General features: G+C 42.4%; 1 protein-coding gene across 1 annotated transcript; it reads left to right on the top strand.

Annotated features, from left to right (window-relative positions):
* The first annotated feature begins 2,664 nt into the window (after positions 1 to 2,664).
* Tyms (thymidylate synthetase) lies at positions 2,665 to 14,921 on the top strand. Its single transcript, XM_021190569.2, has 7 exons — positions 2,665 to 2,901; positions 4,349 to 4,422; positions 7,583 to 7,757; positions 11,676 to 11,777; positions 12,482 to 12,657; positions 13,680 to 13,751; positions 14,762 to 14,921. The coding sequence occupies exons 1-7, from the start codon at positions 2,715 to 2,717 to the stop codon at positions 14,897 to 14,899; spliced, it is 924 nt and encodes a 307-aa protein (XP_021046228.1). The 5' UTR covers positions 2,665 to 2,714; the 3' UTR covers positions 14,900 to 14,921.
* Positions 14,922 to 15,141: the final 220 nt, after the last annotated feature.

The raw sequence follows: 15,141 nt of genomic DNA, 5'->3' as shown, positions 1-15,141 counted from the left end.
GTGTTCTGTTGAGGAATTTTTTCCCTGTGCCCATATCTTTGAGGTTTTTCCCCACTTTCTCCTCTATCAATTTCAGTGTCTCTGGTTTTATGTGGAGGTTAATTGCATGTTTGTGTGTAATATGTGATTGGCCTGTATCTGTCAAAGGATTGCAGCTTCTAGCAGAGCAGAAAGAATTGCTTGTCAATCATGTAGGTTCTCCCAAAAGGCTAACTCCAGAGATATAATTGTGAATGGTGACAGAAATAAAATATTGTATGGGATGTAAGTGGGAAGATGGATAACTAGGTAGCCGGTTACATGTTTATCTGTTAGTGTGTGTGTGTGTGTGTGTGTGTGTGTGTGTGTGTGTGTGAGTGATGTGGGCAGCCTGCCCAAGTTATCTTAGCCTACCTGATTCTTGGTCCAGAGGCAACTGATTTTCTCATAGGCCTCCACACAGAGCCACTTCACCTCCTCACAGGATGATTGCAGCTCATGATCAACCCACAGTTTTCTGTTCTCTTGTGTTTCAGCATGGTCACTTCCTCCTTGAGCTGAGTAGACTCTTTCAAGAGATGGTCAGTAGTGGCCAACAGATCTCTTGGAACTGGAGTTACACAGATGTTTGTGAGCTGACATGTGGGTGCTGGCAACTGAACCAGAGCTGTTAACTGCTGAGCCCTCTCTCCAGCCCAAAAGCATAAATATTTTGAGGCTGAACGTTAGCAGGAAGACAGGGGATCTTCCTGTGTTAGCTTCCTTTCACTTTGACAGGACACCTGTGGCAATCAACTTACTAGGGTTTACTTTCAGCTGAAGGTTTCAGAACATGGTTGCTTGTTTTAGTTTCTTTTCTGTGAGGAACAACATCTCACTCTATCACACACAGCATAGTATCATGGTTGCCCATTGTGAAGTTAGACCCTGCTTACCTTGGCTGGAAGCAAAGAGAAATAGGAAGCAGTTAGGATCCCAATGTCACCTTTAAGAATCACTACCTCTGGTCACTAGACCCCACTTGCTAAAGGTTATACCACCTTCCAATAATACCACAGGCTAGCTAGCAAGCCTTTTAACACATCTAATCTCCTTTAGGAGATACCCAACTCATATCATATGCAAAAATGACAAATGTGAGACACAGGAGACAAACCTAACAAAATACAGACTTGGACTGGATTTATTGCTCAGTGGTGGTGTGAACATGTGAGAAGTTTGGGGTTTAATCTTGGGGTGGGGTGGGGGGAATGTTGATAATGTTTAGAATGTTTCAGTAGAGCCAAAATCCTATTCTTTATATCCCCAGACCTAACCCAAATTTAAAAAGCTTGTTGGGTACCTACAATGTATTAAATAAAATGGTAGATACAGATCTCTTGTTGCGTGTACAAGATGTGTATTAGTACATTTTAAACTCATCAAATGGTTCTATTCACCAATGGTTAAATTGAAAAACATGGCACTAAATTTTGAAATTTTGAGCTGAGTGACAGAGATGGATTAGCTGGTAAAGGGCTTGATGTCCTGAGTCATCTCCATCCCTACCCTAACCCCCAAAGTGTAAGCAAAAACCTACAAGGCATACACATTTTAAAGAATGCTTTAAAGGCCATCACCAATTTTAACATTATGCATCTTCCACTTGTTCAGCTGATAGTCTTCAATGAGGCTGGGTAAACAGAGTCATGAGAATGCAAATCACTCATTACTCTGTCATTGAGATGTAGGGAACTGAACTCAAATTGTTGGGAATAAGCAAAAGAAACTTAATTCTAAGTACTACCATTTTGTCTTCAGACTCGATTTAATCATAAGGAGAGACTAAATTCAAGGTCCCAGGCCCTAGGGGAGGTGGGGACTTCCCAATAGCTGAATAGCTGTTGTAAAGAAACAGTTTTCTTGAGTTCAAACATCTCAGGGACAACTTCATTATCTTGCTGGTGGGGTCAAACTAAATTCATGGTCCCAGGACTAGGGACCAACTCCTATCCTGATTAATGGAAATGCTCTTGCTCAAGTCGTTATGTCAAAACATGGACAGTACTGCAGCTCACCCAGCCTCTCCTCTCTTTATGGCTTTATTCTTTAAATATGCTGTATAATGTCCCTTCCTGGTCTTAGTTCAGCTCTGAGTCTGTTCTGCGGCCCTGATCGATGAATAGCAGCTTGATTACAATACATTTTTGTCATCTGAATTGACCTTGGTGTTTGAATTATGTTGGATTTATGTCAGATTTAAGCAGACCCCACAACAACAAAATACCAGGGTTTATTTTTAAATTATTGAAAACAAGAAATCAACCCCTTTCATGGCTTGAAAAATGAGATCCCTAGGGTCAGGGCATCAAAAGGCAGGCTCCACTGTGCTCTTTTTGAGATTGGGTCTCAAGTACCTGGGCTGGCCTTGAACTTGCTATGAAGCGAAGGCTTGCCTTAAACTCCAGATCCTCTATCCGACTCAATCCCCCAAGAGCTGGGATTTACTGGCATGCTTCCCCACACCCTGATCCTATAGGCTCTTAATGGCAAAATAGGGTAAATCCAGATTTGAGAAATCGGGCAGGTGTTTGCCTGGCAAAGCTGTAACCACTTCAGTCACGTGGGAGCGGGGTCTGCCAATTCCGGCAGCCGGAAGTTTCCCAGCAGGAAGAGGCGGGCTGGTGTTGGAGGAAAAGAGCGCCAGGAAGGTCCTGGTTTTGTCGCTGACCGATCTGCTGCCAGACTGCTCCGTTATGCTGGTCGTTGGCTCCGAGCTGCAGTCCGGCGCTCAGCAGCCGGCCGCGGAAGCCCCGCCGCATGGAGAACTCCAGTACCTGAGGCAGGTGGAGCACATTTTGCGCTGCGGCTTCAAGAAGGAGGACCGCACGGGCACTGGCACGCTGTCGGTGTTCGGCATGCAGGCACGGTACAGCCTGAGAGGTACCTGGGGCCGGTCTGGACTAGCAGGATGGACTGGCGGGAGGACGTCCGGCAAGCTGGGCGCGGAGACGCGGGGCGAGCGGTCTTGGAGAGTCCTAACCCGGGCTCTGAGGGCTTCTCGTGCGCGCCCCAGGCGACAGCAATTAAACCGGGTTCGGAAGACCTGCCTTTGTCCTTAATCCGTCAGGGACCATTTCTCCCGAGTCCAGTTTCAACCAGTTGTGTGCCCCAGAGAGAGGGAGTGGGAAGAAACCTGCTCGAGCTTGTCCAAACCACGCTCTGGGGTCCTGACTTTGCGCCCCCTCTTCCTCCCCTTATATCCTGTTCCCCTTTGCTGCTGATTTTAAAGATGGAGCGAAAATGGCTTGGGCGGTGCTGTGGCTGCGCGGGAAAGGGGGAGAACCCGGGCCGGAGGCGGGAACTGTGGTGTTTCCTCCAACAGCCTTGGCTTTTAAAGAGAAACAAGAGGATGTTTAGGAGGAAAGAATGGAATCAACCACTGGGCCAGGAAGGGCACAGGACCTCCTAGGTATTGGCTGAGGCTGAGGTTGCTAATGGTGGTATTCAGGAAACATGAAGAGCAACCTGACACTGGCGTAGAGAGTAGCTTCGAGAGGGGATATGGCCACGCTTAGGAAATTTACTTAGTCTCAAACATTTTCTGGAGCTGTAAACTACAGCTTCTACTGCACAGATTGGTCCAGCCTAAAGGACCTCCCAGAACTGTGGACCCTGATGAACCACAGACCCCGTTTTTAATTCACTTCCTCTGCTTAGACTGTGGACAGGTTTTTTTGTTTGTTTTGTTTTGTTTTGTTTTGTTTTTGTCCTTTACCTCTCTAGTCTTCATTCAGCTTTTCGATGATGTTAAAGCTGGAAGTAGTGCTCAGACTACACCACTAACCTGAGCATTTTCACTTTGCCTTGTGGGTTGCCTCACCTGCACCAACCCTTTGCCTCTTAAGCTATGGACACTTGTGCATTTTCTTTGGGTACCTGCGAACTGGAGGTCCCAAAGCTCCCTGATGGTCATTCCGAGGAGTAAACAATTCTGTTTCCATATACTAGGTCAGTTTGCTTTCCAAACATCTGAAAACTGTTCAGTTTTTACATGAGTGATATCACCTCTCTGCCCATGGCATAGTGGACTTGGGGGGGCGGGGGAGGCTTTTAGGCTGTGTCTGAGGCCACATTTTGTGTGTTGTCATTACAGCCCAGCCATGGCATTCACAGTGGCTTATTAGTGGGCGGGGACTTTTTGCCATATGGGTAACCCCTGGAGAACTGTGGTGTCCTTGGTGACTTGTCCTAGCTGGGCAGGAGCTCTCTCTTTTCCTGCAGCTGCTCCAGGGTTTTGGGTCCCAGGCACTTTCCCTCCACAGAGAAAGCTGGATGGTGGCTTGCTATTCTTTTCCACATTTTAACTGTATGACAAACTGTTTTTCAGATGAATTTCCTCTGCTCACAACCAAACGAGTGTTCTGGAAGGGTGTTTTGGAGGAGTTGTTGTGGTTTATCAAGGTAAGGGTGGTGCTGTTATTGGAAGCTCTCCATCTTCACAATCCCAGGCTTAGAAGTCAAGCTTGCAGCTATCAGCCATTCCCACTTCTCTGGTTCATTTTCCAGGTCTGTTTTCTCTCTCCCACCTATCCTGCTCTCCTCACTAATCCGAAAATGCTGGGATGTCCCTGCCCAGGCCTCTGGCACTGGCCATTCCCAGTACTTACTCCCTTTTCTTTCCATATGAAGGATGAGTCTCTCCCTTCAGTCCAGTCCCTCTTCGACAGCCTTGACCTAATCAAGATCGATTCTTCTCCCTTCTCTCTTCTTTGTCTCTCTTTATAGGGAAACATCATCAGCTGGCCTCTAAATCAGCTTTTCCTGATTTTTCTGGAAAATAATGGAGAGATAATTAAGTACAATGTCCTGCGAGTTTCCCAAAGTTAGAGAATCTATTTCTGCTACTTGCTATTGTGTTCCTAGGTCCAGAACATAGGCAGCCACATGGTATGTACTCAGTATATATTGTTTACTGGATCAATAGATACCAAAGAGTCAAGTAGGTACCTTGAATATGTGATGACAGTCCCAAGTTCCTCCTCTGTATCATTGTCTAGAACAAGTGAGGTTCTGTCTAGTGCTGGTTGAGAGAACTCCAGGAGACAAGCTGAGTTCTGGGCCATACTACAACTCCTTCTTTAGAGTACTTGGGGTGATGGCTCAGTAGGAAAACAGGGCTTGTTGTACAAGCATGAGACTCAGGTTCAGTCCCCAGCAGTCACATAAAAATTCTGTGTGTGGGACTGGAGAGATGGATTAGCAGTTAAGAGCATCTGTTGCTGTTAGGCATCTGTAACTCTAGTTCCAATATAATCTGTTCTCCTTGGGCGCTGCATGTACATGGTGTACAGACACATACAGGCAAAACACCCATAGACATAAAATTTAAAAATGCTGGGTGTGATTGCGTGTATCTGTAACACCAGTGCTATAATGGGAGGGTGGACATAGGATCTTTGGTGTTTTGCTGGCTACTGGTGTAGCCTAAACAAGCTCCAGGGTTAGACAGAGACCCTGTTTCAAAGGAAAGGTAGGAAGTGATAGAGCAGCATCACCTGGTTTCTCTGGGCTCAGGTACACACATGTGCACATACAACACACTTACACGCAAAATAAGTAAAACCTAGGGCACTCAGTATGACTTACATCATCTTGGACCTACCAGACCCTAGATTGCTTACCCATTCTAGAACAGGTTGACAATGTCTGTCTTAGTTCTTTGTAGGAACTGACAGCCTCTGATTCAAGGTAAATCCTCAGAAATTCTAAGCATCCATAAAATATCTTGAGCCCAACCCAAAAAATGGGAAAGGGGGGCTTTTAAAGCACACTATAAAAGATTGAGAAGTTAGCCAGGCAGTGGTAGTACATACGTTTAGCCCAAGCAGTTGGGCCAGCCTGGTCTACAGAGTAAGTTCCAGGACAGCCAGAGCTACACAAAGAAACCCTATCTTGGAAAACAAAACAAAAAAAAGATTGAGAAGTTATTTATTGGGAGTGGAAAAGTTAAAAGAAACCTAATAGAAAGGGGCTGGAAATCTGGCTCTGTGGTTGAGAGCCCTTGTTCCAGTCCCCACAGGAAGACTAACAACCATCTGTAACTAGTTCCAGGGGATCAGTGCTCTTATTGTCTCTGTGGGTACTAGATGCACTTGCACAGATATCATGCAAAGAAAAAAAAGGAAAGAGAAGTCAGTTACCTGTATTGCAGTTGTCACCGGTGTGAAGATAGAATGTAAGCCATGTCATAGAATGTCTACTAAGCACCAAGCATTTTGCTAGTGTTAACTGTTCCTCATTTGACATGTGTGTTAAATTCTGCTAAGGTGTTCTTCAGTAAGATGAGGCTAAAGCAGTCACAAGAGGAATTAATAGAAGGATCAGGCACAGGCCTGAGTATATGTATCACCAAAGCTTTGTTGATAGGTGTTATAGTACATGATACCTAGGGGCGGGTCAGGATCTCTCCATACTTGGCTGCAGGATCAGAGGATGGGTTAGGATATCATGGAACCAATCTAATGAGTCAAAATATAAGATAAACATAATGTTATATAAATACACATGAGGTAAATACAGTTTTATGGGGTCACATACATGAATGAAATAGAATCTAAACTTAGTTTAGTGTGACTGAAGCACTTCCAGAAAAGCTAACTACTGATTGTCAATATAAATTCTTTAGCCAGATATGATGCATGACCAGACTGTATTAGTAAACAAGTCCACTTGTGGCATTATTCGTAGACATGGAACATGTTTGATTCAGCAATTCAAAACTGTCAGATGAGGTAGGAATATATTAGGAATTTGGAGGTTTTAGAAAATTAAAGCCAGGCAGTGATGGTATACACCTTTAATCCCAGCACTCAAGAAGCAGAGGCAAGTGGATCTCTGAGTTTGAGGCTAGCCTGGTCTACAGAGTAAGTTCTAAGACTTCCAGGGGTACATAGAGAAACTCTGTCTCGGGGGAAAAAAGAAAATATTTAAAGGCTGGGGAAATGGTGCAATGGATAAAAGCACTTGCCATATAAATTTTACAGACTGAGTTTGGATCCCTGGAATTCTCATAAAAAGCCCTATTTGGTAGTGCCATCTAATCTCAGAATTTTTCTGGGAGAGATGGACCATGGAGATAGGAGAATCTATTGGAAATTCATAGGCTAGCTAGCCTGGGTTGGTAGTGCAGCAACACAACAGGAACAAGAGAGACACCCTACCTCAAGGTAGAAGGCAAGAACTGCATGCTTACAACTACATGTATACACAAAGATTTTTAAAAGCTGAAGGGAGCCGGGCATGGTGGTGCACACCTTTAATCCCAGCACTCGGGAGGCAGAGGCAGGTGGATTTCTGAGTTCAAGGCCAGCCTGGTCTGGTCTACAAAGTGAGTTCCAGGACAGCCAGGGCTATACAAAGAAACCATGTCTCGGGGAAAGAAAAAAAATGGCTAAAAGCTGAAGGGAATAGAAGAAATACCTTTAGGGAATTTCTAATAAGGAAGTCTGGCCAGGACCAGCCTGCATAAAGATAGGTTGTACATGGACAGTGTATGGTGGGTGTGACATTAGTAGCTCAGAATCTGCTCTTATTCCTGTACTTCTCTCTCTCTTTTCCCTAGGGATCCACAAATGCTAAAGAATTGTCCTCCAAGGGAGTGAGAATCTGGGATGCCAATGGGTCCCGAGACTTTCTGGACAGCTTGGGATTTTCTGCCCGACAGGAAGGGGACCTGGGCCCAGTTTATGGTTTCCAATGGAGGCATTTTGGAGCAGAGTACAAAGATATGGATTCAGGTGAGGAGAGAACAATGCCTCAGGTTTCCTGAGTGTTCTTCCTCAAAAATCCACTGTAGAGTATGGGGGATAAATTTGTATCTTGGGGAGCTGATAAGTTTTCTGCAAAGCTATGCTGGGTTACAGTGGAGACGGTACAGTTAAATTGCACAAAATCCCAGTAAACACTTGGTGGCTAGCATTTATTTGTTCATGATTGGATGCTTGGTACTTTCTAAGCCTTGTCATTGGCAAACAGTGGCAGGTTTGGTTTGTAAGGGTTTAGGATAGCCGGAGGTTCGTCTGGGACCGGGTGCAGGAGTTGCCTTTCATGATCTTTTCTCTGCAGGGCTGAGGCACTAGCAAGTTTGTCTAGCGCCTTACCCTTCCTACTCTGTGGGAACAGAGGTGAAGAAAACATCTCATTTTATGACTGGCATCCTCCTCTCTCTTGGTCCTGCTTGAGTGTCACAGAGACCTGCCTTCAGCCTTTGTCATTTCTCCCCAGGACAGGTTAATGTCTCACTAGAGTGTGTGTGCTCGTGTGTGCAGGAAGTAAAGACTTACTGGCTGGACAGACACCAGGAACCTGGATAGTATGCTTTTCCTCTCAAGGGGACAGTCACAGCTCCTAGTTAATTGGGAGAATTTGGGGCTTTTGAGGGTTTGAATGAGAATGGCCCCTGTGGGCTCATATATTTGAATGCTTGTCGCCAGAGAATGGTGCATTTGAAAGGATTAAGAGGTGTGGCCTTGTCAAAGGAAGTGTCACTAGGTGTGGGCTTTGAAACGGCAAAGCCCATGCCTAGCCCAGAGCCTCTTATCCTACTGCCTGCACATCTGGATGTAGAACCCTCAGCTGCTTCTCCAGCATCATGATTGCCTGCATGCTACCATGTTTCCCACTATGCTGATAGTAAACTAAACCTCTGAAATAAATGCTTTTTTTTTTTTCTTTTTTTAACAAGAGTTGCCAGGGTCTTGGTGTCTCTTCACAGCAACAGAACACTAAAACAGGCCTAGAGCACAGATTCTTCAGTAAAGCCTAAAGTTGTGTTTGTCTGTAATTAAGATGTTTTTAATGCTCGTATTTTTTTTTTTCTTTTTTAGAAGTTGTGCAATTCTTTATGGACTAGAAATGGGCAAATTGGTAAAGATAGAAAGTAGAGTGGAAGAGGTTGTTAGGATTTGGGAATTAATATGATGGAGAGTTAGTGTTAATGGGCATAGAGTAATTAAAAAGTTCTGGAAATGAATAGTGTGATGGTTGTGTATGCTGTGAATGGCTCATCAGCTAAAGGTGCTTGCTTCCAAGCCTAGAGAACTGAGTTTGATCCTTGGGACCCATATGGTGGAAGGAGAGAACCGATTCTCACAGGTTCTTTGACCTACACATACCATAGCATATGCCACACAATCAAATTAATGAATATAATAAAAATGTAAAGTCAGTTTTAATAGTAAATTTAATGTTTGCGTGTACTCATTTATTTTTGAGTCAGGGTCTCACTCTAAGAGCCTTGGCAGACCTGGAACTAATTATATAGACAAGGCTGGTCTTGAACTTGTACAGATCTGCCTGCATCTCCCCTTCTCAAGTGCTAGGATTTATTTACCTTTGAAAGTCTTACGAAGCTGTAGCTGACCTTCAACTCCTTTTGATGTCTCCACCTTTTAACTGGTGGGATCAGGCATGCGCCATCATGCTTACTTTACGACTTTTTGTTTGTGTGTTTTGAAACGGTTTGTTTGTTTTGAAACGGTGTAGCTGTGGTTGTCCTAGAATATACTATGTAGACCAGGCTAGATCCAAACTTAAAGAAATCCACCTGTCTCTGCCTCCTGAGTGCTAGGATTAGAGGTGTGTACCACAAAACCCAACTTATTGTCTTATTTTTAAATTTTCATTCAAAAATCATGCTACATTCACAGGAAAAATACTAAATGTAAACAGTCTCCCTGTGTTTTTATTGTTTCCCCTACAAGCAATAATTGCTACAATTTATTCTGTACTTTGTCTACAGTTGAATTATTTAGAATATCTGTGAAATCTATCTTCTATTTAAGATCCAGTGTTCTATGGGACAATAATAGATTGTGTTGGTAAAGGGTGACAGGGTGGTTATTAGTTACAAAAACTACATCTCGTGGGAGGATCTAAAACTGCTGAGATGGTAGATGATTGACATATTTTTGTTACTAAGCAAGAATATCTAACGCTAAATAACTGAGGAAAAGAGGTTTACTTAGGTCAAGGTTTCTTAAACTTTTCTGTGGCTCCTTTTTGCCCAAAAATTAAATTTTTATGTAGCCCTGGGTATATAGGTACATAAAGTAGATACACAAGCCAAATGAAGTAAATCATTAAAAATTTACTTTATGACAATTCTTTGGTATAAATGTAATTTAGAATGTATTAAAGATGAAAACATTTACACACTAATGAGGTGGTTATGCTTGTTATTTTTCACACAAAAAATTAAATCGGCTTAATATAGGTTGTAGGGCATTTTCAGAGTCTATTGACTGATTTTTTTTTATACATGTCAAGGATGAGAACTTATAGCACAGAAATATGTAGTGCAAAATGGCAGAAGTATGTTTGCCATTTGAGAAATTGGCGTTTCTTCTTCTAATCCCAAACCAGAATTCATTGAATGGTGTTTTTATGAAACCTAATTTTCAAAACCAAAGATTCTTAACATAATACAATCCAAAGATGCACTAATTTGGGCTAGTGAGATGACTCAGTGGGTAAAAGCTTTTGTTATACAGGCCTTAACAACTTAAGTTCAGTCTCTTAGAGGGCAGGATAAGAAAACAAATTCCTGAAAGTCGTCCTCTGCCCTCCCCATGTGCCCTGACTCATGCACCACTCCATACTTACATCAGATGCATACACACAATATTAAATACATTTAAAAATTAAGAACAACTCTCCCACAAAACCAAAGATATACTAATTTGAATAAATGACAGAGAGTCAGGAAATAATGAGAGCTTTGTTTTTTCATAACTAGATCATTATGATTCTAGAAAAGCAGTAGACTGTATGTATAATAACATGCCACCGTTTCTAATATTTAATTTTCTTGAATCCAAGCTCAAGTGTTTCAGGCAATGTTTGTTGGTGCTTTGTGTTATACACATGTACAGTGTGTTGAGTACTGAGAACCATGGCTGCAGTGAAGTGCCAACATATAATACAGGGAGCTCTTCAGAGTCATGTTGGGGTCTTTATGCATTTGATTGTGAATTAGTTTTTGGATGTTGCATGTTTAATTTTTCACAGCTCCCACATTCATTTACCCAATCACATATGAATTTGTGGGGTGTGTGTGTGTGTGTGTGTGTGTGTGTGTGTGTGTGTGTATTTACCCTAAACACATAGTTCAGGAAGCTGTGGTAAAATGTCAATGCTGGTGGTCCTGATGTCTACATTTTGATGATAGTCTTCAGAATTCCAAGGTGACACAATATTCGGTGATAGGAGAAGTGCGTGTTTCTTCTTATGAAGTCACCAGAATTCACTCAACGGAACTCCACCCTAATGACTTCCTAATCCTATCACCTTTTAAAGGCTGCATAATTGGATTAAATTTCTACCTAAAAATGAAAATTACATTTCAACTCATAACACATTTAACTTATTCCAATAGCAGTTAGAAACAGGAACAGTTTTAAGTGGAGGAAGTGACACTGTACAGACTAAATATTTGAAAGAGTTATGCAGAGAAGAACTTAAGCGCTTTAAGCAGACATAGGTTCAGAAAGGATCCTGAACTATCCAGCAAGGCCTGAGAAATACCCAGAATATGCTGTGTCTCTTAGAGCCATGTGTCAGGGAGGGGCTCCGAGCGAATGCTGATAGTGTCACCACGAGAGGCTGTGTGTGTCTGATGTGACTTAAGTATATGTATTCTCCTGACAATTCTACAGATTACACGGGACAAGGAGTAGACCAGCTGCAAAAAGTGATTGACACCATCAAAACCAACCCTGATGACAGAAGAATCATCATGTGTGCCTGGAACCCAAAAGGTGGACAGCATCCCAGTCATTTTCCTTTGGATAAACTGGCAAGTTAGCCAGAAGGAAGCAAGGTGGCCACTGGAACGGCCTCTAGTCATGTAGTTGTTTGTGTACCCTTGAGCAAAATCACACTTTGCTCTTATTTTCACATTCATGTTTTGGGGTTAGGCTCATGTGATCCTCTTTATGCTTTTATATTACATGAGCATTTGAAGTGTAATTTTGAATTGCCTGTGAAAAACACCTATGATTTTAATTTTTAATTTGGAGCAGATGAAGTTTCAAGTGTTAACGCTTAACTAGATTATAAAACTAAACTCTACAAGGGTATAGTGAGTACCCAGGAAAGGACGTTTGTATTTATAATAACTTAATAACAGATGTATCTCAGATGCATGTTTCCTATGACCTTTGCACATGAGATAATTTCCCTTTTATTTGGTGCCATCAATAGTGGCTCAGATCCTTCATTTTAGCTCAGATGGGAGAGCATTGCTTCAGCATAAATGTATACTTGCAGATAGCTAACGGACAAGCTTCCATGACCTCTGCTCATGGTTGGGAACATGGTGTGACTTTGACATAATGGGAAGGTATGGATTGAGGTCTGTAACCTGCTGGCTGTTTTCATGGTTGACTTGTTTGCTGTTTTACCTTTTTCACAGCTATATGAAACCCCTCTAAAACCCCTTGTCTCCCCATTGACTCCTCAGATCTTCCCCTGATGGCACTGCCTCCTTGCCATGCCCTCTGCCAGTTCTATGTGGTGAATGGGGAGCTATCTTGCCAGCTTTACCAGAGGTCAGGAGATATGGGTCTGGGTGTGCCCTTCAACATTGCCAGCTATGCTCTGCTCACCTACATGATTGCACATATCACAGGCCTACAGGTGAGCTTTCAGAAGGCATAGTTATAGCCAATGCAACACGTTGACCTCATAGCAGGGAATCCGTCTGATTAGTACTAGAATTTTATGCATGTAAATAAGACATGAATTGGCATACCTTATAACCTTCCTTGGAGCTTTCTGGCCTCTTGTTGCCTATGAAAACTAACATTCACATAGGTTCTGTGTGTGTGTGTGTGTGTGTGTCAGTCAGAGAGAGGGGGGGAGGTAGGGGGAGAGGTTTGGGTTTTTTTGTTTTGTTTTGTTTTGTTTTTGAGACATGGTCTCAAAATCCACATTAGCCTTAACTTATGTCACACAGTCCAAGAATGAAGACCTAAGATTTCTGAGTGCTTGTGAAAAAACAAGTCTTGTGACTTTAGTTTTATTTTAAACAGAATTGTTCTTGGAATGTGTTTTCGTGCTTCTCTCATGTGTAGCAGATAGGAGAGAGTGTGCTTCCGCTGTTACTTATATGCCTTTATGGAAAAACATGCTTTTGCCACATGCAACTTGTCCCTGATTATATACTTTACTCAAGTGACTCTTCTTAACGCTCAGAGTATAGATTGTCTGATGCTCTGGATGGAGCTGGCTATTGTATGAGACTTTAGTCCACCTCATTTTTAGGCCTTCCCTGCTCATCTAGGTTCACAGTGCGAATGAGAGCAGTAAATACGTGTGTGAGCCATCATGTACAACTTAAAAAAACTTTTGTAAATTAGCTCTTCTCAAAAACCACACTGATAAAATTTCTGCTTTGGGAAGCTTTGAAGTATTTGCTTATTATAATGTGTTATTGTGTAAGTGGGGGCACACATATACCATTGTATGTGTGTAGAGATCAGAGGACAATTTACAGGAGTCCTCTTCCTCTGTGTGGATAGGTTGTCAGGCTTAGTAACAAATGCCTTTACTCGCTGAGCCATCTCACCTGCCCTTAATCTGTTTTAAAACGATGTGCTTTACAAAGAATTGAAACGAAAATATTAACTGTTGTGTTTTTTCCTGTGAGACATTTTCAGCCAGGTGATTTTGTCCATACTTTGGGAGATGCACATATTTACCTGAATCATATAGAGCCTCTGAAAATTCAGGTAAGAGATACACCTGTTAGGTCTCTTTTTGAGCTGGGTGCTTTCTCTTGACAACAGATTGGGTGGCAGGGTGTCCTTTGTCTCACAGTCACTCTGGTTGATGCTGTCTAGTATATGGAAGTGCTCCAACTGTAGGGCTTTTAATAATGGGGGTGAGCAAGGATGAGACCATAACCAGCCTTAGCAACCATAAACACTGAAAATCATAAGGTATTACATACCAGTACCAGGGAGAAAAGCCCAGAGATAGTCATTTTAACTCATAATTTTACTTGAAGAATCAAAGTATAAATGTTTGACTTTAGTTTGATGCTTAAGTCCAGTAAGTAGTTAGGTCTGAACTTAAAAACGGTTGTCTATTTAAATCCCTGTAACACAGTATCCAACCAATGAATTGCGATGGCAGTAAGAATGAGTATCCATGTTTCCTGGCCCTTAAGGGAAAAAACTAGACTGGCAAGAGTAAGCAACCGTGTCCCTAAGTTTAGTATATTTATCAGGAGTTATCTGGTGGCTTCAGCCGATAATCACAGCTAGTTAAGAGACTCCTAGAGCAGGAGCCTTCCAAGACTTGCCTAGGCTAAGAATGGGTTCAACAGCCGGGCGTGGTGGCGCACGTCTTTAATCCCAGCACTCGGGAGGCAGAGGCAGGTGGATTTCTGAGTTCGAGGCCAGCCTGGTCTACAAAGTGAGTTCCAGGACAGCCAGAGCTATACAGAGAAACCCTGTCTCGAAAAACNAAAAAAAAAAAAAAAAAAAANAATGGGTTCAACATAACCATAGATAACTGACCAAGACCCTGTCTCAGAATAAGAAGCTGGGCTGCAGCTGAATTGTAGATTACTTCTGTAGGTCTCATGAGGCCCAAGATGCAATCCCCAATGTTGCAGAGAGAAAAGAAAGTATAATATTGCACTCCTGTAAAATTGTACCCTGTGATAAAATACAGTATTGGTTTCATGAGGAGACACAGGAATGAATGTTAAATAATGCCATGATTTTGTTTTTAGCTACAGCGAGAACCAAGACCTTTCCCAAAGCTCAAAATCCTTCGAAAAGTTGAGACAATCGATGATTTCAAAGTTGAAGACTTTCAGATTGAAGGGTATAATCCACATCCAACGATTAAAATGGAAATGGCTGTTTAGAGTGCTTTCAGTGATGCTGTGAGTTTCACCAGTCTTTTAGGGTTTGAGCCTGATGACCAGGGTAAAGTTTTTTGTTTTTTTTTTTTCTAAAGGAAAATGAACTAGACCAAAAACTGACAGTGATCTGTCTGTAACGATCATCATCTAAAGTGTCACTGACATTGAGAAAGTGCCTTTCCTTTAGTATTTATATATTCAGTATATTTCTCTAAACCTGAGATATGTTACCGTGTTCATGTATA

This window comes from Mus pahari, chromosome 2, assembly GCF_900095145.1.
Source record: "Mus pahari chromosome 2, PAHARI_EIJ_v1.1, whole genome shotgun sequence".
In the NCBI taxonomy this organism is placed as follows: Eukaryota; Metazoa; Chordata; class Mammalia; order Rodentia; family Muridae; genus Mus; species Mus pahari.
Note: the sequence above shows the minus strand (reverse complement) of the source record. Positions and strands in the feature narration are given on the sequence as shown.

What these genes read in the sequence shown, in the direction of transcription:
- Tyms (XM_021190569.2), top strand. Translation starts at nt 2,715, where the DNA reads ATGCTGGTCGTTGGCTCCGAGCTGCAGTCCGGCGCTCAGCAGCCGGCC. An exon ending in GTACAAAGATATGGATTCAG is followed by an intron (nt 7,758 to 11,675) that starts GTGAGGAGAGAA and finishes ACAATTCTACAG; the next exon opens with ATTACACGGGACAAGGAGTA. An exon ending in TAGAGCCTCTGAAAATTCAG is followed by an intron (nt 13,752 to 14,761) that starts GTAAGAGATACA and finishes TTTTGTTTTTAG; the next exon opens with CTACAGCGAGAACCAAGACC.